The sequence below is a fragment of the Lepidochelys kempii genome, chromosome 1 (genome assembly GCF_965140285.1).
Source record: "Lepidochelys kempii isolate rLepKem1 chromosome 1, rLepKem1.hap1, whole genome shotgun sequence".
In the NCBI taxonomy this organism is placed as follows: domain Eukaryota; kingdom Metazoa; phylum Chordata; order Testudines; family Cheloniidae; genus Lepidochelys; species Lepidochelys kempii.
Window position 1 is genome coordinate 232,086,738 of NC_136380.1, and position 23,887 is coordinate 232,110,624.

General features: G+C 39.5%; 1 protein-coding gene across 4 annotated transcripts in view; it reads right to left on the minus strand.

Moving 5' to 3' along the window:
• RASSF8 (Ras association domain family member 8) overlaps positions 1 to 23,887 on the minus strand; it is a 122,687-nt gene that overhangs the window by 23,738 nt on the left and 75,062 nt on the right. Inside the window, exons 2-4 of one of the 4 annotated variants that reach the window (XM_073317772.2) lie at positions 21,084 to 21,185; positions 13,789 to 13,838; positions 2,249 to 2,451 (exon numbers count right to left, since the gene is read on the minus strand). In XM_073317772.2, coding sequence (XP_073173873.1) covers positions 2,249 to 2,366 — 118 coding nt within the window. In that variant the 5' untranslated portion in view covers positions 2,367 to 2,451; positions 13,789 to 13,838; positions 21,084 to 21,185. The remainder of the gene's footprint in view (positions 1 to 2,248; positions 2,452 to 13,788; positions 13,839 to 21,083; positions 21,186 to 23,887) is intronic. The other 3 variants (XM_073317789.2, XM_073317780.2, XM_073317764.2) reach the window with 3 other exon arrangements.

Consider the following 23,887-nt stretch of genomic DNA (forward strand, 5'->3'; position numbering starts at 1 on the left):
GACGAAGCCACCTGACAAGCTGCATGGATGGACAAATCAATTTGTATGAATGCACATAAGGGAGTGCTTAACTTGCTGCTGGCAGAGATGATTATTCCCCTTGTTGTGCGAGTTTAAAAAAAAAAGATGTCATTTTATCCAGTAGAATGCACAATCTATCTTAAAATTCATGGCAGGCTTTACAGAAGGCCTAGGGGAGGCAGACAGTGATACACTGTTCTCCTAAAGGGTTAGTAGCCCTTTCCATTTTGGTACCTGATAGCCTCGTCTAAAATGCCTGGCTTGATGGCTCGAATGCCTAAGTCATACAAGTTTAGTACATAAATGACTTCACTTCAAAGATGTACATGCAGAATGCAAATTGTGCTGCGTGTGGGTGACACACCAAACCATTATCATCAAACAGGCTTGATGTCCTTCAGTAGGCTCTAGAAGCATAGGGAAGATGTTGGATCATGAGAGAAAGGGTTGGTTGGTGGGGGAAATATAGTGAGAGCTGAAAAAAGCTCTAGAGGTGGGTCTCTGGCTAAGAGGGCCAGATTAGGGGATAGGTGTTACAGGAATGTGCCTGTGCCCCAGCTCCTAGAGTCAAAGTAATCTAAAATTCTAATAAAGTATATTTCTAGCTCTCACTGTTACAAAGAAAACACGACCCAAGTGTAATTGATGCACCAATGTTTGCTGGACTTTGCAGAGAAGCCATAGCTTTGAGAGGTGTGAACTGCTCTATTCATCCCAAAGGGTTGTGAATTCAAAGCTGCTGGTTTTGTGGGGTCTCTTGCCAAAACCCTCAACAGTGGACTCTGTGTGGGGGGCAGAGGACCTTTGCTGCTCTCAGCCCATCATTGTTCTGCTGAGGTGGTGTCAGCAGAGGTTCTCCATGGCATGGGTTTTCTTGCTTGAGTGCGCTCCAAGACTTTGTAACTATTTTTTTAAAACCCTACAAAATTTGAGAACAGAGTCTGGCAACACCAATAGTTGGCCACTGTGGGTATGTCTGCACTGCAAATTAAGCCTGGGTCTGTGGGACTCAGGCTTGTGAACTCGGTGTTTCTAAGTCCGTGCTTGAGTGTCAACAGAGCACTGTAAACCTGGGCTTACAATAGCTGGACTCTGGTCTCACAGCCCAGCTAACTCATCCATGCTGCACTATGCAGACATTCTGACTTGGGTCTGTGGTCAGATCTGTGGCCACGCTGCAAAATGACAGCGCTTGGACCTGAGTCACAATGGGACTCAGGCTCTGACCCAGCCCCTAGGACCTGGATCTTGAGTGCTTGCTGACCTGGGTCAGACTGATGTGTGTGTAGATGGAAGGAGGGGCTAAAATCTAAGTCCGAGCCTGGGCTTAGTGTCCAGGATAGACATACCCTGCAAGTACTCGAGTGAATGTCGTCTACACAAGCTGTTTTAGCAAATAGCAACCAGAACGCTAAACACACTTCTTAAGCAGATATTCAAGACACACCTACCACCACACAATGCTAATGAAAGGGTAACATTAAGAAGAGAAGAACTGAAGAGACTACACTCTGTTGATGGGCAGCTAGGAATACTTGCAATGTATATAATTTCAATGAATATCACCAGCTTGTAAAACAGACATCTAGTTATTTTATGCTAGCTCAGTTTTTCCTTGGTACTTAGCAACCAGCACTGACAGTTTAGTCCTTAAAGCCTCTTAAAGAAAACACGTGGGCTGTATTTACAAACTAAAACAAAGAGCAGCATCAGAGGGGTAGCCGTGTTAGTCTGGATCTGTAAAAACGGCAAAGAGTCCTGTGGCACCTTATAGACTAACAGGCGTATTGGAGCATAAGCCACGAAAGCTTATGCTTCAATATGTCTGTTAGTCTATAACGTGTCATAGGACTCTTTGCCGTTTTTAAAGAGCAGCATGTTATTAGCTGGAGAGTAACTTTATGCAGAACTAAAAAGTTTGCAGATATGTGCATACATTTCCTTTTTGCAAATTTCCAGTGACTCACCATAGCTATATATTTTAGTCAAACCCAAAGGGGCTTAGAAGAGGGATACTCAAAGTTTAAGTCTAGAAAGGGACCAGCAGATCATCAAGTCTGATCTTCTGTATATCACAGGCCACCAACACCACCCCCACACTAAACCCAACAACCAAAATTAAACTAGAGTATTACAACCCTCAGGAGACTAGGCTATCTTCCATCTGGTTTAATAAAATACATCACACCAATTCATTCCCACCAATCCAAATAATCCTTTTGCATACCTATAGCCTGAGCCAGGGCTATCACCACCTCCTGGCAAGTTGTGACTTCAGTGACCCCACAAACGATTCTCTGGACTCCATCTACCCATACTTTGAGCTCCATGGTGCACCAGATCATCCAAGAGCCATGAATGTAGTCATCAGGATGTCAAGTCATGTTTACAGCTACACCAAAGACGACGAGGCTGACTTCTAGTAATCAGCTGGAAAAGAAAATAATGCTGCCTTTTAGTGTAAGGCATTGACAAGTTATATTACAAACAATTTACTTAACATGTATGGGGTTGGGGGAGGCCTTCTTCAAAGTCAAACATTTTAAACCGAGTTAGGTTTTGTAACATGGAATGAGATGTAATTTTTATTTTAAATAACTCATTTTGAGGGCATTTCTGCATTCTCTTTTAGGGCTGGAAACCCTAGCACAGCAGCACTGTGGTAGGTCTCAAGAACAAGAAAATGAAACCGCTAATTCCTGTTCAAGATGAGAAAATTTCATACACATACAAAATAAAAATTAAAAAACCTAGCAGAAATAAGGGAGAGTAAACCCCATTTTAAAAATTCATATGGTTTTAATAACCTGCAGCTTTACTAACAGTTTTTTTAAAAATATGATTTTAATTTTTACCAGTGTCTCTTTACTCGCTCTCCTCTTTTCCCTCAGCAACATCAATTTACTCTAAAGTAATAAAGTTTAAGGTTTCATGCAAGTTTTTTGCCTGCCATATAGTACTTGGCAAGTATTTACAAACAGAAAACTCAACATTTTGAGAAATGGGCAGAAAGTAATTCCTAAAATAAAAATGAGAAATAAAATAAAAAGGCCCTAATACATTGATTGGATCTCTCAAAGTATTGGTAACTCATTGCAGAATCTTTTGGCACTAGTTCAGTAGCTTAAATAGGTAGTGGGTTCCAACTGATTGCTCCTAGAGTGGGCTTCAGACCCCACCTCTTCCCTTTTGAAATTGAATGCAGTGGAATGTGGGTGCTTAACTCTTAGGATACTTTGAAAATTCTAGCCCTACTCACTTCATGAAGCAATTTGGTGATCACTGTTCAGTTCCTACTGCAGAAGCATCCACACCATAAAACCCACTGTTACCTTGCATCATTGATGGCAGACTCAGCAAAGAGACCAAACAGACATGGAAACAGACACAGCTTAATGGGACTAAATCAGGTGGCCCAGATAACCTCCATCCAAGAATACTGAAGGAACTGGCACATGAAATTGCAAGTCCAATAGCAAGGATTATGAATGAATCTGTAAACTCAGGGGTCGTACCCATGACTGGAGAATTGCTAATACAGTTCCTACTTTTAAGAAACTACAGGCCTGTTAGTTTGACCTCAATTGTATGCAAAGTCCTGGAACAAATTTTGAAAGAGAAAGTAGTTAAGAACATATAGGTGAATGGTAATTGGGATAAAATACAACATGGTTCTACAAAAGGTAAATCGTGCCAGACCAACTTGATCTCCTTCATTGAGAAGATAACTGATTTTTTTAGACAAAGGAAATGCAGTAAATCTAATCTACCTGGATTTCAGATACAGTTCCACATGGGAAATTAATAGTTACATTGGAGAAGATAGGGATTAATAGGAGAATTGAAAGATGGATAAGGAGCTGGTTAAAGAGGTGACTACAACGGGTCATAATGAAAGGAGAACTGTCAGGCTGGAGGGAGGTTACTAGAGGAGTTCCTCAGGGATTGGTCTTGGGATCAATCTTATTTAACATTTTTATTACTGATCTTGGCACACACAAAGATGAGCCTGTGCTAATAAAATGTGCGGATGACACAAAGTTGGGAAGTGTTGCCAATACGGAGGAGGACTGGAATATCATACAAGAAGATCTGGATGACCTTGTAAACTGGAGTAATAGAAATGGGATGAAATTTAATAGTGCAAAGTGAAAGGTCATACATTTAGAGACTAACAACAAGATTTTTTGCTATAAACTGAGGGCTTATTATTTGAAAGTGACAGAGGAGGAGAAAGACCTGGACGTATTGGTTGATTATAGGATGACTAAGCTGTCAATGTGATGTGGCCATGAAAAAGGCTCATGCAGTCCTAAGATACTTCAGGAGAGGTATTTCCAGTAGAGACAGGGAAATATTAGTACCATAATACTAGGCACTGGTAAGACCTCATCTGGAATTCTGATCTTCCATGTTTAAGAAAGATAAATTCAAACTGGAACAGGAGCAGAAAAGGGCTACTAGGATGATCCAAGGAATGGAAAACCAACCTTATGAGAGGAGACTCAAAGAGCTTGGCTTGTTTAGCCTAACCAAAGAAGGCTGAGGGGAGATAGGACTGCTCTCTATAAATACATCAGAGGGATAAATACGAAGGAGGGGGAAGAGTTTAAGTTAAGCACCAATGTGGACATAAGAACAAGTGGACATAAACTGGTCTAAAATAGTTTAGGGTTGAAAAATAATTGAAGGTTTCTAACCACCAGAGGAATGAAGTTCTGGACAGTCTTCCAAGTGGGGGGCAAAAAACCTAACTGGCTTAGAGACTGAGCTTGATAAGTTTATGGAGGGGATGGTATGATGACCCTGCCTACAATGGCATGTGGCCCATCAATTTTCTACTCGCACAAAACCGAACACCCCTGCCTGGCCCCTCCTCCGGCATCTCTGGGCTGAGGCAGGGTGTTGGAGAGTGGGAGGCAGTATGGGCTCTGGGCAGGGCTGCAGGTTCTGGGGTGGGCCAGAAATGACAGATTGAGGGTGTGGGAGGGGGCTCTGGACTGGGACATGGAGGACGTGAGGGCTCTGGCTGTGGGTGCAGAAGTGTGCTCTGGGCTGGAACTGAGGGGTTTGGAGGGGGATCAGGGCGCACTGGGCTGGGATCAAGGAGTTTAGAAGGCGGTAGGAGGATTAGGGTAGGGACAGGGGGTTGGGGGTGTGGGAAAGAAAGAGAGCGAGAGCGAGCTTACCTCAGGCAGCTCCCAGAAACAGCACCATGTCCCCACTCCAGCTCCTATACAGAGCCGCGGCCAGGTGGCTCTGTGTGCTGCCCTGTCTGCAGGCACCACCCCCGCTGCTCCCATTGGACATGGTTCCTGGCCAATGGGAGCTACAGAGCCAGCGCTTGGAGCAGGGGCAGCCTGTGGAGACCTCTGGCTGTCCGTACGCGTAGGAGCCAGAGGGAGGACATGCCGCTGCTTCCGGGCCACAGCAGGCAGGCAGCCTACCTTAGCCCCACTGCACCGCCAACCAGACATTTAACGGCCTGGTCAGTGGTGCTGACTGGAGCTGCCAGGGTCCCTTTTCGACTGGGTGCTCCGGTCGAAAATCGGACACCTTGCAACCCTACCCGGCCAGTAGTAAAAATCTCTGTAACTGGAAGTCTTTAAATCATGTTCTGAAGACTCCAGTAACTCAGCCAGAGATTATGGGTCTATTACAGGAGTGGGTGGGTGAGGTTCTGTGGACTGCAATGTGCAGGAGGTCACACTAGATGATCATGATGCTCCTGTCTGACCTTCAAGTCTTTGAGTCTATGGACATTGAACTACCTTCGCATCTCACTTGCTCCCGATCTGGAAGAATGGACATTGGGAAGACACTTTCACATATACTGAACCTTTCACATATACTGCATTGAATATATTACCAAAACAGAGACAAATTGCATCGATCTGCAGCTGGCACAATTCAGTGTATTTCCATTGCCTTCAGTAAAAATATGCCAGGTTACTCCAGCTGAAGAACTGGCCCATTGCATTCTATCACCACCACATCCAACATTAAAAACAAACTTCCCAAGAGAAAAAAAAAAAGATACTCCTCTTCAATTTTAAAATTTAATTCTGAGTAAACAGAAATGCAATATAAAATGTATTCCCAAATTCATCACTATGCTGGCATTTGAAAGAATTGAACTGAAGTACAGGAACAGCAAACAAAAAAGTTGGGAGAACTAATTTGTGAGCACCTCATAAGAACAGTTTGTTCCTTGCCCATTCCTTGTGATAAGCTGCCAGTATAGACCTACCCCCTCATTAGTAACAGTCAAACTATGCAAGGGTTGTCAGCTTTAGTTTCAAACTAACTATAGCTCTGAATAAATGTGGTTTTGCAACAGTTCAGCTTTCCAAGGTTGTGAGTGTGTGTGAGAGAGAGAGCAAGCACGAGCTGAAACAAATCTGTCTGGATCATGTCCCACAAAAAGTTAATTTCTTGCCAGGACAGTGAAGATGTTGAATTTCAAAGACTTCAAAGTAAACTCCAGGGAAGCATTACCTAGATGGCTTAAGATATGATACTAGCGATGTTGGTTTGCCTTTTAAATCGTAAATGACAGCTGAATTATATAAACAGATGGAGAAAAATAAACCAAGTTAATTCAGCAAAGGAAACTGAAATATTTGTGTAATCCCACATAGATAAAAGGTGATCAAACAAGAGAAGACTTTTTAAAGTATCAAGAAAGTGGACAACACAGGGACAAAGAAAAAAAGATCTGAAAGTTACTTAGAGGAGATTAGCAAAAGATGAAAAAAAGGGCCTGGTTGCACAAACAGCTGGAATTTGATGATGCTGATGGATTTAGTACAATTGTGCTTGCAGGCAGAATTGGGGCAGAAAAAACTCAAAGTAAATACTAAATAGTTCACAGTTTAAAGTTTGTAAAATGAATTGCATTCTTCTTAGGATGCAAACATTCATCAGCTTCTATATGTAACAAAATAGGAGTCCATCCCAATAGTTATAATATAGAAGAGATTATTCAGTTTTAAACCCAGCATCTTGTTGCTACCACTGGGAGGTATCTGAAGTGCTGTTCAGGAGGCATACTGATCCTCATTAGGGAGGGTGTGACTCAGAGCCAACAAAGGACTCCCTTTGCCCCCCCAACATGCAAATAGGGCCTGAACCAGTTCCCACTCAAGTCTGTGATTCAGGCCCTTTTGAAGCAACATCGAGGGACTCGGCTGTGAAGTCTGTCCAGCGTACACAAACAACTGTGTGAAATACATATTTCAAAAAACAAAAAACAAGGACGAGTGAATATTTGATTCCAAATGTATGAATAAAAGCAGATCTCAAATATGTTCAACTCTTTAAACTCAAAGTAATATATGTCAAGACTCTTAAGAATTCTACTTCACACACACTAACATTCTTTTCAGTAAGCATCGTGTAAAATTAATCCACAGGGGGATTTAACAGTTTAAACAAATATACTTCCCACACATAAGATTGTATTTCAAACACAACCTGCATATGCAAGTATTACGAATACAAATACTGCAATTGCTCATCTGGTTAAGACTACTGCCATGTACCAACCAACTAAGCAGGTCTTTTATTGGCCCATAATATAACACTATGACTGAAAAGCCTCATAAAAGGTCCCATCAGTCACCTTTAATTGTTTATTCTTCGAAAGGCTGTCTTTGCAAATAAACAGACTTCACATTCCAAGTGAAAATGTAAAGAACTTTGCTAATTAATTTAATATACTGCTGAGAGTTGGACAGTTCAGATTTACTGGCACAAAACAAGCCATCTCTCTATGTGACAACACACACATCAAAGCATCCAACAGCCCTAATTGTTTTTCTGTCTGTCAACATCCAAAGTATTATTTTAATTTAGCAAGACAGTGCTTCCCCCCGCCACCATGCAGTCAGCATACATAATGAACAGTCCTGCATTCAGTGTAACACACGGTTTTGCACTTCCATTTTCTGAATGCCTTTATCTGAAAAAAATTAAATTATTTAGTAGAATATTGCAGTCACTTCCTGCTTCAAAAAAGCAAAATGTTCTGAACAATAAAATCTCTTTTGCAGTAGTTTAAGTTAAAGAAAAATACTGACATTTGAAATTTAAAAGGGCAAAATAACCTTACTGGAACAAACAGGAAAAGGAAAGCAAAACAACAAAAGCAGTTTATTGTATGTGCTTCAATCAGCATGGCATCAGTGCCCAGACACAGGATCGAAGGCAAGAACTGAATGATTACCAAAGACATTAATATGTCAGGCTTCCTAATATCTGCCAAATGGAACACACACGGACTTCAGACATTACGGTCTGATGTAGTGATTTCAGAATATATATTACATGCTTCCAAATAAAGCTAAAAACTGTTATCAATTTAATGTAATGTGGAATGAATCTGGATTATAAGACTGTACTATAAAAAGTTTACAGGAATGTTTGAGAAAGGAAAAAAATCTTTTGGCCTTTATAACTCTCTCTCTTCCCAGAAGATCCACTCACTAATGAGGCTAGATTACCTTTTCTATTACAATTTGTTCCCGCTCCCACCTCACATTTATTCAAGTCATTTTTGTTGCCAGAAAACTCTTAATATTGTCCAGTTATTGGTTTTTCTGCCTTCTCAGAGAGGTATGTGCTGGTAACAAAATAAAATATATATATATTTTTTTACACTGGAGTTAGTCCTCAAAATGTGTTAGATACTTTCCAAACACAGATCATAACTCTTGCCTTGCATAGCATATACATTAGTCACCTTAACTATTACTGGATAAGAATAAGAACTAGCTTGGACCTCTTACACTAAATGGAAACTTAACTTCAACTACCTTGTAAATTTGAATATAATTCAACTAATAAAATAAAAATCTGTAACATGTTGCCCTAGTTCCTGGTTTTAGCAAGGATTGGAAAGAGCTGTAAGGATGACTCATTGTTCAATAATATTTCTAAACCAAAGGAGCTTTGAAGCTTATTTGGTGGGCATGAGACATAGTATGGCTCTCATCAGAAATGCCCTAAAGTTCTTGTATGTTTTAGGTCCAGGATTTTGGTTCAGCTTCATCTTAACCTGAGACAAACCTTTTCAAGTTTGACAATCACAAAGCTACACCGTCTTCATCTCTTTTCTGTGCCTTCTTCCAATTGGGCTTATGTATCTAGATCTCCTCAATTATTTTGATTCATCATGCTCAAACCCTTTCCTTTAAGTCCCCCCTTTGTCCCATTCTTTCTTAGATCTTCATATTCTCTTATTTTCTAAAGGAAAAAAAATGAAGTGCCACTATATGTGGGTACACTAACTATATTATTGTTACCCTCTACCCCACAGCTTCCCTTCACTGCTGGTTTGTCACCTGCACAACTACGCTAAAGACTGCAAGCTCATTGGAATAGGTATCCTAATTTTGTGCCTTCTCTGTTCCACTCTTTCAGTTGCTGTGGAAAGTAATTCATAATAAATACCTATAAAATCCCCAGAAGAGTTAATCATTTCTGATAATTTTAAATTAACATGGCAGTTTCATACCATCCCTCATCTCTACATCGTCCATTTAGATTGAAGGCATTTCTGGACTGGGATTGGGGTGAAGTCCTGGTTCTATTGAAATCAATGGCAGAATTCCTGCCGACTTCAGTAGCACACCCCTGGTCTTTTTCTTAACTGTAAAGCAACTAGCACACCACTCAGGCTATATAAATAACTTCATTACTAGGTCAGAGCAGATTAGCACTATATTGGTCAAGAGTTTACCAAATCTTTCTTCTCCATTTCTCATGTCTCCAAAAAAACTTTATTTCTTGCCTCACTCAAAGCTGCACCTTCTTGTGCCCATGTGCGACTTGACCTAAATGATTTGACCAGAACCAGAACACAACTCCTCCTCCCCCAACCCCCAGGTTCCACACCACCAGTCAGCTGTGGGCAGTGCCTTCTGCTACTCAGTGACATTCTACTGCATCAGAATCTAGATCCCAAATACCTTGCCTTAATCCTCTCCGACATCTAGGCTAGGTTACGGGCAAGAGAGTCTGACCAGCTCCTTTAGAAATAATATATAAGCATCTACAAGGGTATGGCATTACCACTGATGGACAGGGAAGGAAGAGACTGTTCCCCCAGCAAGGAATTTCTGGTATCCAGGAAGAAAGTAAAATTTTCCAAACAACTAGGAATGGAGAACGTGCCATTAGGAACAAGGCAGCTAATATTTAGCTAAGCCTCCTGCACAATATGGTGAATGGGAAAGATCCTGTAAGGTTCTCTCTCTCCCACCAGTAAAATCCTTTTTGATTACACATTTGACTCAGGAGACCAACTATGAGGTCTCTTTTCTGCGATGTTTTACTTGGTTCTTTTACATAATTTTATGTAGCGCCTCATCTGCCTGTGCTAGCTTTGGACATGAAAATGAAAATACTTGCCTATGGAAGGTACATCAAGCCTCCACATTTTTGGTGGGTCACAAGAGAGCTCAGCTTATCATCCCTTTCAACAACTTAAGAAGGTCTCAGACTATCAGCATTGCCTAAGGAATCCCTGAAGACAAGGGTGGGGTGGGTGGCGTAGGGTAGATGGGGAGAAATGATGGACCTTGCCTTGCAGGCAGTGCTTAATTTCTCCCAGGTCTTAGCCCCAGCACCTCTAGGCTTGGCAGTTCATATCCCTGGCACCTCTGGGCTTGCCGTGTCAGTTATGAAAGTAAAAAAAAATTGGTTGAGCCCTGGCACCTCTTTCATTACAAATTAAGCACTGCTCAGAGGCCTAACTCATGTCCATGCCAAGATAAAATCAGTTTCATTCAGAAGTCATGCAGGATCAGGACAAAGGAAATGTTGGCTGTAGCAGTGCCAGAAAACCCTGATATAAAAATGTATCTGAACTCTCCCTTAACTGAAAGAGGTGTTCCCTAGCAATAAACACCTTCAGGGAGTCTCAACTCCAGACAAGGAAAGAGGCCAACCCAAAACTTGTTGTTTCTGATACAAGATATTTAGCTGATTTGCATCCAGGGAACATCAGAAGTAGCAATCTAGCAACAGTTGGCTGCATCATTGTGGTCTTAACTTGTTCGGCATCCTTAACGGTGCTGCACGGAATTGAGGAAATGAAGCGTTGCCTCAGAACAGAATCCACATCAAACCTGCACTAATAAAATTCTTCCTGATATCATAGAAGATTTCCTCTCTCTCATTAGGTTTCAATTTTATTTTTCTGTTGTAGAGATAGGGAGAAGGCAGAATCTCCCCTTTACAACTGTGTAGGGAGAATTTTTCGTTTTTGGATGAGGGGGGCATGGATTGCCATAGTCAGCTGGATTGGTAACTGAAACACTCAAACCCTCCTCCCACCCTAAATTTTACACAATTTCTTTCAATATTTTAATTTCTGTCTCTTCAGTTCCCACCCTAACCCACAACCTCGGGATTTGTCTTTCTTTATTCACATATCCGCTCCCCCACTCCATCTTATTACCTCCAGCTCCTTCTATCCCCCCTCTGGTCCCTATTTTTCATTCTTGGCCCTCTCCTAGTACATGATTTTTCCTTCCCTCTCCCTTGAGAAAGAAAGCTTTGCAGATACAGCCAATCCCCAGCTGGCCATGTAAACTGAAGCCTGCTGATCAGATGCTTTAACTCAGTGTTGTCTCTTCCCCTTCTTTACTGCATTCCTGGTGTTAGTGGGAAAGATGGAGCCTGTAGTAATTTCCCTACTGTGTCCTCATGATCTCTTATGAATAAGCTGAAGACCCCACCAGCATGTCTAGCTCTTCCTACCCTATGAAGATGCTGCTGGAACAGATGCAGCAGTGCTAGGATGTAGGGCATATTTGTTGACCCCTCCCTCTCACTCCTACTGGCAGGTGATTGGCTACAGTGTTACCTAGTGCTGAGCTGCAACTCCACTCAGGTCTGAATCAAGCTGACCATGAAGTGAGATTCTCTGCAGGATGGCTTTAAAGCCTCACGATTGCAGAGCAAATTTTAAGTCCATCTGCCTATTCAGAACCAAGCCCTACCCGTTGCCATTGTATTTGGTCAATACTTTGTACTGTTAATAGTTTCAAAAGCAGCTCATTTCAACCTTGCTTCAGTGCTTCAAAAGTAGGAGTCAAGGTGCAATGAGGCTTGGCACACTGACGCATCTCAGAGTACCCTGGAAGCATCACAAAATTGATTGCAAGGAAACAAAACGGAAGGTATACTAATGGAACAAATGGCCTATAATTCCCTCGTTTTATTTTGCCACTATTAGGAATGGAATTTTAGCATTTGTAACATTCCTTAAAATAAAAACAAAACAACCCCCCCCATATATACACTTAATCCAACAAGAACAAAAACAATCTGGAGCTAAGTTCCTTCCTCTGTCAAGCCTAAATATGAAAAATGCTCTATTCTAAGATCACTCCTGACCTCAGGCACAAAGGTGAAAGGTTTTCAGGCTATAGGCTTAACTCGGACATACCACTGAGCCTCAGTGATTGTAATTTCCATCTACTGCACCAGATCTCAGTGCAGCACAGAGTCTTGAAGTAGACAATCTAAAGCACAAAGATAGGTACCAGACCATTAAAAAAAAGTATTCCATACATTTATTGCATCTCTCCAAAATGATCCCATTAAACTTATTTTTATACGTGTTTGGCTCAGACTCAGGTGAGGACTCCTACTAAACAGGATCTGAAAACTTTCACGTCCTGAGTCACCACTTTGAATCTGGCTCAGTTTGGTAGTAACTATCTGATGAGGGATTGTTGTTCTGTATGAAACAAACTGGCAGCATCAGTCCACATTCCAGGTGCCCATATTACAAAATCATTGGTACAACTGGTTTTAATTGGCAGTCTAAGTAGAGATCAAGGATTGAATGGGCATGGGAAGTAAACATCTCATCTTTGTACATCAGCCCTGCAGATCTGGGATGGGATGTGTTGCTTGTGTAACATAGGGAAGCTTATACTGATGCTATCTGGGTTTCACCTGTTTAGTGGACAGAAGATGTCACTCTCCAGAGGTATCAGTCCAAACCTTTCTTCCAGTGCTAACTACACAACTACCCAACCAATCACACATATACTTAATATCAATTCCAGTATGAGTCATTCCACGTCAAGTCAACAGATAAATTCATTACATTGTGGTGACCGCCTGGGCCCCTAAAATCTCACTTCCTTTGTCCCTTACTTACGGAGAATTTACTGAACCTATGTAGCAAATGCAACGCTACTGAAAAATGGCAACTTTCAATGGAGGTAACTTCTGGAAGTGCTTATGCACATGGTCCATATTTGTACAATTTAATGTGATCTAGAATAGAATGGCTTGGTATTAAAAAAAAAAAGCCGAGTCTAGGGAACAAATTCTATCATAGCACAAAGATTTATAAGAGACAACTGAACTACAATCTATGCAAACTGCTTCAAAATTCCCATGATGCCACAAGTTTATCCCTCCAAATATCCTCAATTCATAATGGTGTTTCTTCCCATTGCTGTACGAGAGCAGGTTATTTTCTTAATGGGCTTCACAAAACATTAGTTAAGGCAGAAAATTCCTGTTTGTTCACAGTTCACAATATCCCCTGTACATGTTGCCTGCAATTGCTTAAGACCTTGTCAGGAATTTGAGTGAAGACATTTGTCCACAATAATTGCCTGCATTTCGACCAAAGCACTAATGAAATAACCAACTCAATTTCAACAATAAGTAGTTTAACCCTTCTTTCTGTGAAGTTAAGTCAATTCTTTACTGTTCATTCAGGAACACATGCAGTACCTGCCAAGTTCTTCATTTCTAGCAGTTTTCAGTCAAGAGGAAAAGAGCATCTGAAAAAAATTAACAGGTGGAAAAAAAAAGTTTTCATCCTCTAACATAAAAGATTAATGCAAATTGATTAAGCTTAAAAAAGCCACAGAACCCCTAACCACACCTCCCCTACTTCTAAGGCTGAGACCCAAACAAAGAAAATGACAGGTTTCAGAGTAACAGCCGTGTTAGTCTGTATTTGCAAAAAGAAAAGGAGTACTTGTGGCACCTTAGAGACTAACCAATTTATTTGAGCATAAGCTTTCGTGAGCTACAGCTCACTTCATCGGATGCTGATGAAATGAGCTGTAGCTCACGAAAGCTTATGCTCAAATAAATTGGTTAGTCTCTAAGGTGCCACAAGTACTCCTTTTCTTTTTGCAAACAAAGAAAATGTCACCCTGAACCACTATATTTTTTAAAAAAAACAAGGAGTCCGGTGGCACCTTAAAGACTAACAGATTTATTAGGGCATAAGCTTTCATGGGTAAAAAACCCACTTCTTCAGATGTATGTGAAGATGTGGGTATCTGAAGAAGTGGGTTTTTTACCCACAAAAGCTTATGCCCTAATAAATCTGTTAGTCTTTAAAGGTGCCACCGGACTCCTTGTTGTTTTTGTTGGTACGGACTAACACGGCTACTCCCTGATACTTGACACCATGCAAGGCACTATAATTTTGTAGAAAGTTACAGGTGTGGAATGAACTGACATCTCATCCTTAATGCTTTTTCTGAAGATATCTAAAAAAAGAAAAAAAAATTAGGCCTTACAAATGAAGTATTTATTTGTTTTAAAGGAATTGGCTTAGAAGTTTTAAAGTCAATTAAGTGTATGGTTTACTGCACACGTGACTATTAAAAAAGGAGAAATTATCTCAATGCAAATAAATGATGTTTATGAAACAGAAACAAAGCAAGGCATTTAAAGCTCAACCAGCATACCACGGATTTTAAAATGGTGACAGACTCTTGACAATTTTCTTCAGCGTTAGAAGGTCACATCATTCCTTAAATAGGCAATCCTCTAAGAAGCCCCAAGTTACCAACTCAGAAGCCCTTAAGAGAAAAGGCCTCAGGGTATGCCTGTATAACAGGGCAAACCGGGATATAATTTATTTCCACAAGGGAGTTTTGAAAACAAACTGACCTGAAACAACATCAGTGAAATAAAGTGAATAGGCAGGGAGGAGAAAGGGGAAAAAGTTCTCTTTCTAAAGTTTGTTTTGTTGACTGTACTTACTTTCACAATTCCCCCAGGACAAAAAGAACAAACTTCTCTGTGCTTTTCCATCCCCTATTTATAAGGGTCACCTGCATCAATTAAGTATTTCGCATCTCTAGGCAATTGTTAAGATTTTTTAAATTGAGTTTTTACATCATGGCAAATTTACATGCAGTAAAGTCATAATATAGGGCAATAGGTTAGGTACTCCTAGGTACTTCAACTCCAGGCTGGGAGATATGGAGTTAGGCTTTTAACCCAAATGCAATACAAAGAGATGGGAACTCAAATACTCTTTTGCGAAATTGCCAAGAACCTTCTAGCATCTGCTGGAGAGGCAAGGAGCCTGGCTGCTCCACTCTACCTCCCAGAGTGAGGGGATAAGGCTGATGGTCACTCCACCATTCTGCTTCTTTGGACTCAGAACTTTGACTAGATCCTCCCTAGTGGGCAGCTGGAGGAGTTGTCATTTCAATTTTCCCTGCTGGAAAAAAAATCAACATTTTATAGCAAAATTGAAGTTTTCCTACAGAAAATTTCAGTTTTGCCAAAGGACATTTTTCATTAGAAAAACATTTGGATGAAAACATTCTGACTCACTCAGGTCTTCATTTCAACTGTGTCACTCTCACTGAATCTCTCCAGCAGCTCCCTCCTTTCTCCACTGCATCAGCCACAAGCCACTCATCTTCATTTTAAGGCCCTTCACTCCATATGCCCCAGCCTACTTATCTGGCCTACACTCTCCGGACATTGACTCCCTATCTCTGCTCTGCCACCAATGCCAGCTTTCATCACCCATGTGTTAATTTCCCATGTGTTAATTTCAACTGGCACCATTGCATTTCTCATGCTGCCTCCTACACATGGGAGGAACTGCACATAAACATCAGCTAAGCCACCTTATTGTCCTCCTTTAAATCCCTCATCTGATGCAATGCATACAAAAACCTCAACACTGTTTGGGCAGCTCGTGGGCTAGGACCACTACTTTTCATGCTGACCAGTTTTGCCTCAATGTCTCCTTGTGCAACCCCTCTATGTCTGTTGGATCCATCTGTTGTCTCTAACATTATACTTGGATTGTAAACTTAGGGCAGGGAAAATCATTTTATTATGTGTTTGTACAGAACCTAGCATAGTGGGGCGCTAGCCCATGACTGAGACCCCATGGGCTACCAAGATACAAATAATGGTAATGATAATATGGAGCAAATATAACGATAATGAGCAAAAATAATGATAATATGGAGCAAAACAATTTTGCATAAAAAGTAAATTGTGCACATATGGTATCCCATGTGTAAGTTCTTTGAGAAAGTTACTACCATTTAGAAATGGCCATTTTCTGAATAGATGTAATTGCATGGGTTTAGTGATTTGATCAATCTGAATCTAGGGAACTGAAAAAAGTTAGGATTCCAAGGCAGCCTATCATTGGTCATGGGAAGAGCATGTAAGCCTTTCCCAAAAACCAAACAAGGCTCTCTCAATGCTCTCTGCTCCCTACAATGTATGTCCTGATTTAGTAGGGAACAGCCCTTCTAGCTGTTTTGTTAAAGGAGTTAAAAAATTAAGCTAGTTCACCTACATTTTGGAAGGAAAGATTAAGTCCTAGCTCTCAAAGGAGAGCTCTTCTCCGGCCCTGAAGCCCACAGCGATGATTCAAATAATCATTAATGTATTTTCATCATCACTGGAATTGAAGTACAACTCTCTTTTAGGCATGCTGGACTGCTTGAACTTCAACCTGAAACACTGACATCATTGCCAAGGGAATTGTTCAGCATTTTAAAAACCTCAACATGGGCAATGCAACACAGCTGACAGTACTTTTTTGTTTTTATTATTTTTGTTTTTCTTTTTTTAGGAAAAATGAAAACAAGAATTCACTGCTGCACACAAATTGCAGGGAGGTATATGCAAGGCAAACTTAAAGCTCTTGTTTTCCCTCCCAGAGAATCTCTGCTGGAGGATACAGAAGTTCTGTGGCAAGGGAAGTTGTTTTTGGTGTGGGATTTACATACTATGTAGGTGGTCAAGCTTTTTCCCTCCCCACCCAATGGAAGGATGAGAGAAATTCCATGCATGGAAACAGATGAGTTCCACTCCCCTATATGGGAGTAACCCACAGAAGAAAAAGACCCTTAATTAAAAAAAAACAGTTGAGGTTGAAGTCTGATTTGTCCATTTATTTACAGTTGTTTCACTTAGTGAAATTGATTGGTGACATCCTAGTTGCTACACGAACCAACAGGTAGGGCCAGTGGGTTTAATTTAGTAACATTTCAGAAGAATTTAAGTTGATAGTGCATTTTATTTGTTGTATTGTTTTTAAACTGCATATCCATAAAGACCTAAAAATGATATTGTGAAGTCATAACTGAAGTTTATGAGTTCACAAAGTTAAAATTCTCAAACTGCAGCATAAGGCCACATTCAAAAGCTTCAATACATAGTCCTAGTGTTTAGGTCTCCTCACAGAAATATAAAAGCTAGAGAGAACAGTATCACTTTAACTGAATTCCAGTGCTGGCTGGGCCTACGGTCATATTGTTTCCATGTGCAAACACCATGTGGTATATTCTGCACTTTGCTGACAACCAGCAATTTAATACCAGTCTTCTGAATCCTAAACAAACAATACCATAATCCACTGTCAGCCACACAATAACCGCTGCACTCTATCAAAACATACATTAAAAAGATAAACGCTCAAAGGAAACCTGTAGGAAAAAAGCCCAGATTCTAGTCTAGCCTCTTTTCTAATGTGTCTCTCCATATACAGTCACCCTTTGAATTTTGATGTTATGGATGCAAACCCATACAGGAGTATGAGGTTCTAAACTTTGTACCGAAAGCTAAGAATTCTAACACACACACCTCTATCTTTTTTCTAGCCAAAAATAATTTAGATTAATGCAGTCTTTTAGTGAACAGTAAGTATCTAGGCACCTGAATTGCTCAAACAAATTTCAGCACAGATACAGTAATATTTGTAACTTCCTATATTTACACTAAAGTATTATAAAAATAATTAGTATTTGTCATGGCACCTGATAATATAAAAACTGACAAATCATTCTACAGAATTGTAGTTGGTGAAGAACTAAATTTCTAAGTCAGGAACTTTCCTCTTACATCTTTCAGGAATAGATGGTAATTATTCATTTGAAACAGGACTAAGCCACGGAAAGACTTGGGAAACCTGGGTTCATGTCCTTGCTCCACTACTGCGCCTTCTTGAGTGACCTAGGGCAAGCCACTAAGTCTCTCTGTGCCTTAGTTTCCCATCTCTAAAATGGGGATAATAGCATTCTCCTATCTCCCAAGGGTATTGCTAGGATACAAATATTAAACACTGTGAGGAACTCTGATTACAGTGTAATCGGGACCATACCAGTAGGTAGATAAATGAAAGCAGTTAAAATGGATAGGAGCAGCATTAATTTTTACATATTTTTAAAACCATCCCAAAGAGAAAAGGGATTCAGAGTTTAAATAGCATACAAGTATCACAAGCAACTTTCAGGAATGCTAAAAAGGAAACCGATATATACCAGGTGTTGAAGTTTAAAATCAAACACTGAGCCTCACTTATTTTGAGAATCAGTTTAGATTTTCAATATTTTTGCATATACCAAAAAGAATAAACAGGGATTAGCAAATTTTGAAAAGCCCACACAAAATAACATGCTCAGAAATTTCACTTTAATCAGTTTAGAACACATTCTTGGGAAATTTAGTGTCACCTCTACATTCCTATCAACATAAAAACGTAACAAAACACATTTTAACTAGGCAACTTGATGAACAGACAGTATATCTTACCTACAGCAATTTTAATCCCTGGTTCAAAAAACATACTGAATTCTTCATTAAGAGTGCATTCCCTCTTGTGATAATACTCAACCAGAAGGATCTAATGAAAAGTGACCAAAAGTGACCATCTACTTTATTAAACTTTGACTTTAATAACCAGGGGGCAGCTAGAACAATTAAGCCTTCAGTTCTGTGATGCTAATAGACCTCTGGTATTGTTAAGATTTATTGCTTTCGCTGCCAATTTTCCTTGTGATGTTGCAATACTAGAGGAAATGTAGCTCTTGGCACAGAGATTCAGTACAATACAATTGGTAGTTTCTGTCCAGACACTACAATATGTTGACTTTTTTAAAAATGGCCTGCCAGAGGTCAAGCTGCCCTTCATGTGCTTTACTAAGCAATGGGACTCAGCCTTGAAATCCAACCTTAAAATCTGATCTAAGGTTAGTTTTAACTTCGAAGCTGTCATTATCAAAGTCAAACATAAGGGATGTGTCTTGCTGCAAGAGCAGTGGTAGAAAGTGCTTGTCTTTTCACCAGGCAAGTACTAAAGTGCTCTGTAAGCCTTTAGACAAATGAAGAAACCTGCCACTCAGTGAAGTGCTTTACACACTTCATAGAAGAAAAACAGATTCACCTTAAAACTTCTACTCAAGTAGCACAGCATGAACAGATCAACATTAACACAGAGCTTATGAAGACTACAATGGAGCTTTCTTAACCTAGTTATGTCCTATGGCATTAGTGTTAGATCACTGCAAAAACATATGGAGTAAAGCTAAAATTGTCCTATTAGCCGAGTTTAACCGAGTATTTAAGTGAAATACTTAAAATTGGTCCAGTGCAATACCTGAATACAGATTACAGGAATTTTTCTTGAACCAGAGAGATTGTACAGTCTCTCCACTGTACAACTTACAGACTCGGTATTCAGTTATCATAAAAAATTAAACTGAAACTTCATGACTCCAGACAGAACACAGCTTTCCCTGAAAAATGCCACTGAAGGCAACAGGTTGTAACTGCTACACTGTGCAGAGGTGTCAGCTGGCCACCACAAAATGAAAACTAAAATGGACATAGGAGAAAAGATGGGAAAGTAATTAGTGGGGAAAACCTAATTCAGTTCTAAACAAAAGCTATCAATTTAGCATAAATCACTGCCAATATATATTTTTATCTCTTATACCCTATGAAATAAGCACCGAATTTCCCTCATTTAACAGGCAAATTAATCAGCTTAGGCCAAATGTCATGATTCAACCCACACACGTGTGGGATGAAGTATCTACAGACTTACAAATCCTTAATGAAATGATGAAATGAACATAATGAAAAACAAACAGAGGAACTGAAAGTAAAGCACCACAGATTTCCCAAGCTCTTCTCAGATCTTAACCAGTAAATTAAGCACCAGAACAATATATACAAGTTTACAAAGAAATAAACCCATGGCTAAATTTTTAGTTTAAGTTGGTGATGTCTTATATGATACATGGCAATTTTAGAAAATGATCTTTAAGGGAGATGACTACCTACTACATCATATACAGTTTGTTTCAAAGATTCCAGAGCACTTTACAAAAATTAATCCACAGGTAATCATGTAGATGGGTATTTTATACCCACTTAGACAGGAAATCTGAGACAAAGCGTTTAAGTGATTTGCCTGAGTGAGTTAGGGCTTGTTTACAGAGGACAGTTATACTAATATAAGGTAAAACATGAATTTGAAGTATTATTGCTATACTGGTATAACCCCATTGTGGATACTCAGATTCCATTATGTTAGTGCCTTTCTGCAGTTCAGCTTGTTGCTTTGGAAGCAGTTTAAACTAACCGGGAAAAAGCTAATCTTATTGAGGAAGGAGAGTGCCCACACATGGACTTATGCTGGTATAACTACAATGGCTTAATTATACCTGTATAACTTGTGAAACTTTCCCATGTAGACAAGGCTTTAGTGGCACATCCATCAATAAGACAAATGTTACTCTCTGTCATAATTTCTTTGCCACTGCTGTCAGGGTTACTGTAATACAATATTTGTTTTAAAGTATCACTTTGAGGCCCCAACTAAGATCAGACTCTGATTGTGCTGTATGAACATGTACAATAAGTAACAGTCCCCGCCCCAGAGTTCAGAATTTAAATACACTAGATAGAAAATGGGTGGGAGGGGAAAACGGAGGCACAAAAGAGGTGAAGTGACTTACCTAAGGTCACAGAGCAGAAAAATGGTACAGCCAAGAATAGAACCCAGGTCCTACTAGCTCCCAGTCTAATCCACTATCTGCTAGTCTCTCAAGCAATTTGCACTGAAAAATTGAAAACAAAAAAGAAAAACTTTTTAGGAAGGGTCTGGGTGTTTTATACAATGTATAGCTCATTTTATTTATGTGCCTATTGTCTAAGATTTCTAAATTTTCCAACTGTTCACAATACAGATTCTGCCCCCCCCTTCTTTAGCTAAGCCTCCTAGTGCAATGCTTAAGGAGTCTATATGTCCCCCATCATTAGACTCAAAACTTTACAAGTTAAAATGTTGGTAAAAAGAAAACCGGATAAAAATTGGACGACTATGGAAAAATACATTACAGTAGAATCTGCAGCAACACCTAGGGAATCTATACAAAATATAAGGAGACATTCCCTTATGTCTAGTTCTCCATTCAGAACCACAGAATTCAAACCTGTTTGGCTCATTGACAAAGCTTTCAGATTTCCCTAATCTTCTATTCCTCTTACACGTACAGTCTCTTTGAAAACCATATTTCTTACAATTCAGGGATTGGAGACAAAAATCTGCTGTGTTTAATTTAGAGATTCAATAACAAAGTTAGAGTGAAAAACAAAAGAAGAATTGATTTAAAGTTTTTTTAAAAGAGAAAAAATGAACTGGAACCTGAACCATTTATTGATGCATTAATCGGAGATGCTTTTCTTATATACTCTTCAGAAATATTTAGTTTGCTGTATAATAAAACATTCCACATTAGAATACTGACATTTTCTGAAGTATCCAGAGGAGGAGAAAGTTCTTGATTTAAACAATTCTATAGCTGCTTTTGACCTCTCTCTGGATAATAAAGGTATTCAGGATATCAAAATAAGTGTCACTGTCATCTAAATCTGCAAGGTCAAGTTTTCCCTCGAGTGTAATCATAGCTTTTACATCAATTGCAGACAGGGAAATATTTATGCAACAAGTATGGAAGAGAGAGTTTTATATAAGGATAACAGCCATATCTTTCTAAGGCCACAAGGTGAAAATTATTGCTACTTAGAATGCATTGATCAAGAATTGTTTGGTGTTGTGGGTTGTTTTTTTGCAAAGAAGTTTTGTGCACTGCAAAACTCTACTTTTTAAAAAGACAACAGAATATACTTTGTGATTATGACGACTGTAAAGAGCCTCTGATTGCTCCAGTGTCGTTAAAGAAGAACACTTAAAAGTCTTGAAAGTGACTGAATTAGAGATTTTCAACTGATGCAATTTTGAGGCCCTGTGGCTAACATTTTTTTTTTTTTTTTAAAAACCCCTTTGTGCTGTTGATTACAGTGTTGTTAGATCTTTATGGGCTAAAGATAGAGCAATAATTAACAAACTTGGTTTTCTTTGCTCCCCCTTCTGAGAGATATTTCTACTTTAAGATGTTAAGTGGCTTTAAACATCATTGAGAAATGATGATGTATAATTATTGTGAGATTGTGTAGTTGTGCTGTTTGAGGCATTTTGTTTTGGATACTGTTTATTGGAACAGCTTCTGAATTTAGAAATAAAGAGTCAGCTAAATGATGGGCCACAAGCTGCTGCTGAAAATGGAGCCAGAACACTGGGGAGAGCAGAAGAGTTCACATTGTCAAAGGAACTTCATAGAAGAGGGAGAGCATGCATGTAGGCAAGAAGAGGCCAGGGGAAAAACATCAGAAAATACATATTGAGATTAGGCAAAAGGATGAGAGCTTTTCCCCCTATCTACTATACTCTTAGCTTCCTACTTTGAATTTTTTTTCAGAGCAAGCAGACAATGCAAAACCCTTCCAAAGATCATTTACAAACATAAAAAAATTAAAGAGCCATGTTTTGATAGCAACAGACTATACCAAGATGACCTGTTTATCAATAAGTTATTGGCACATTTCTCAGATGGTTGGTGACTACCAACATGTGCCAAAGGTATGCACAAAAAACCTGCTAGTGACAAAGCACTAGGACAAATTGCTTTATTGGATTTGAAATGCACACATGCAGGACCTGACTCACCTCATTTACACCTATGTAAATCACTGAAGCCAGTGGAATCATATCGGTTTAAAGCCAGCGTGAAAAGAATCAGGCCCATAGGGTACATGTAAATCAAGAAGTGATAGTATAGTTTTCTGACTGGTTCTGGCATTCATAAGTATATGATGTCCTTTTGCCTTTTTTAAAAAGTGATGTGTTTTCAACTGACAACTGTGTTCTATACATTAGATTTCTGCAAAAACAAAAATTCTTGAATTCTCAGAGTATAAACCCCTTTTCTAACAAACCGTATGTCTCATTTCTAGAAACATTACATGCCCTTGTGACAATCAGTCTTGCTAACCCCATGCATTCAAATATCAACTCAGGTCCCCAAAATATCATGAGTTTCACTTAAAAATAATGAGAATAAAAACAACTATGAATCTATAACTATGAAATCTGGGGTTTTTATTTTCCTAGTGGGTTTTGGGCCATTAGGTCGTCACATTTTCAAACTTTTCTCTGCAACCACGATGGATACAAAAGTTTTTTTTTTTTTTTGGTTCAATGAAAGCTGAAATACTCCTGTAGCCACACATCTCCAGGAGCTGGGACTTTAAGAAATATCACAAGACTTGCAATAAAATCATGAAAGTTGGCAAGACTTCAGGCATTGTTTTGAATGCTCCTGCTCTGAGGTAGGATTTAAGTAAAAGCTGCTTACTGGCTATTTTGTTCAAACAAAACTGGGACAACAGATAATAAGAACAAGGGCACAAAAAGCAGGAC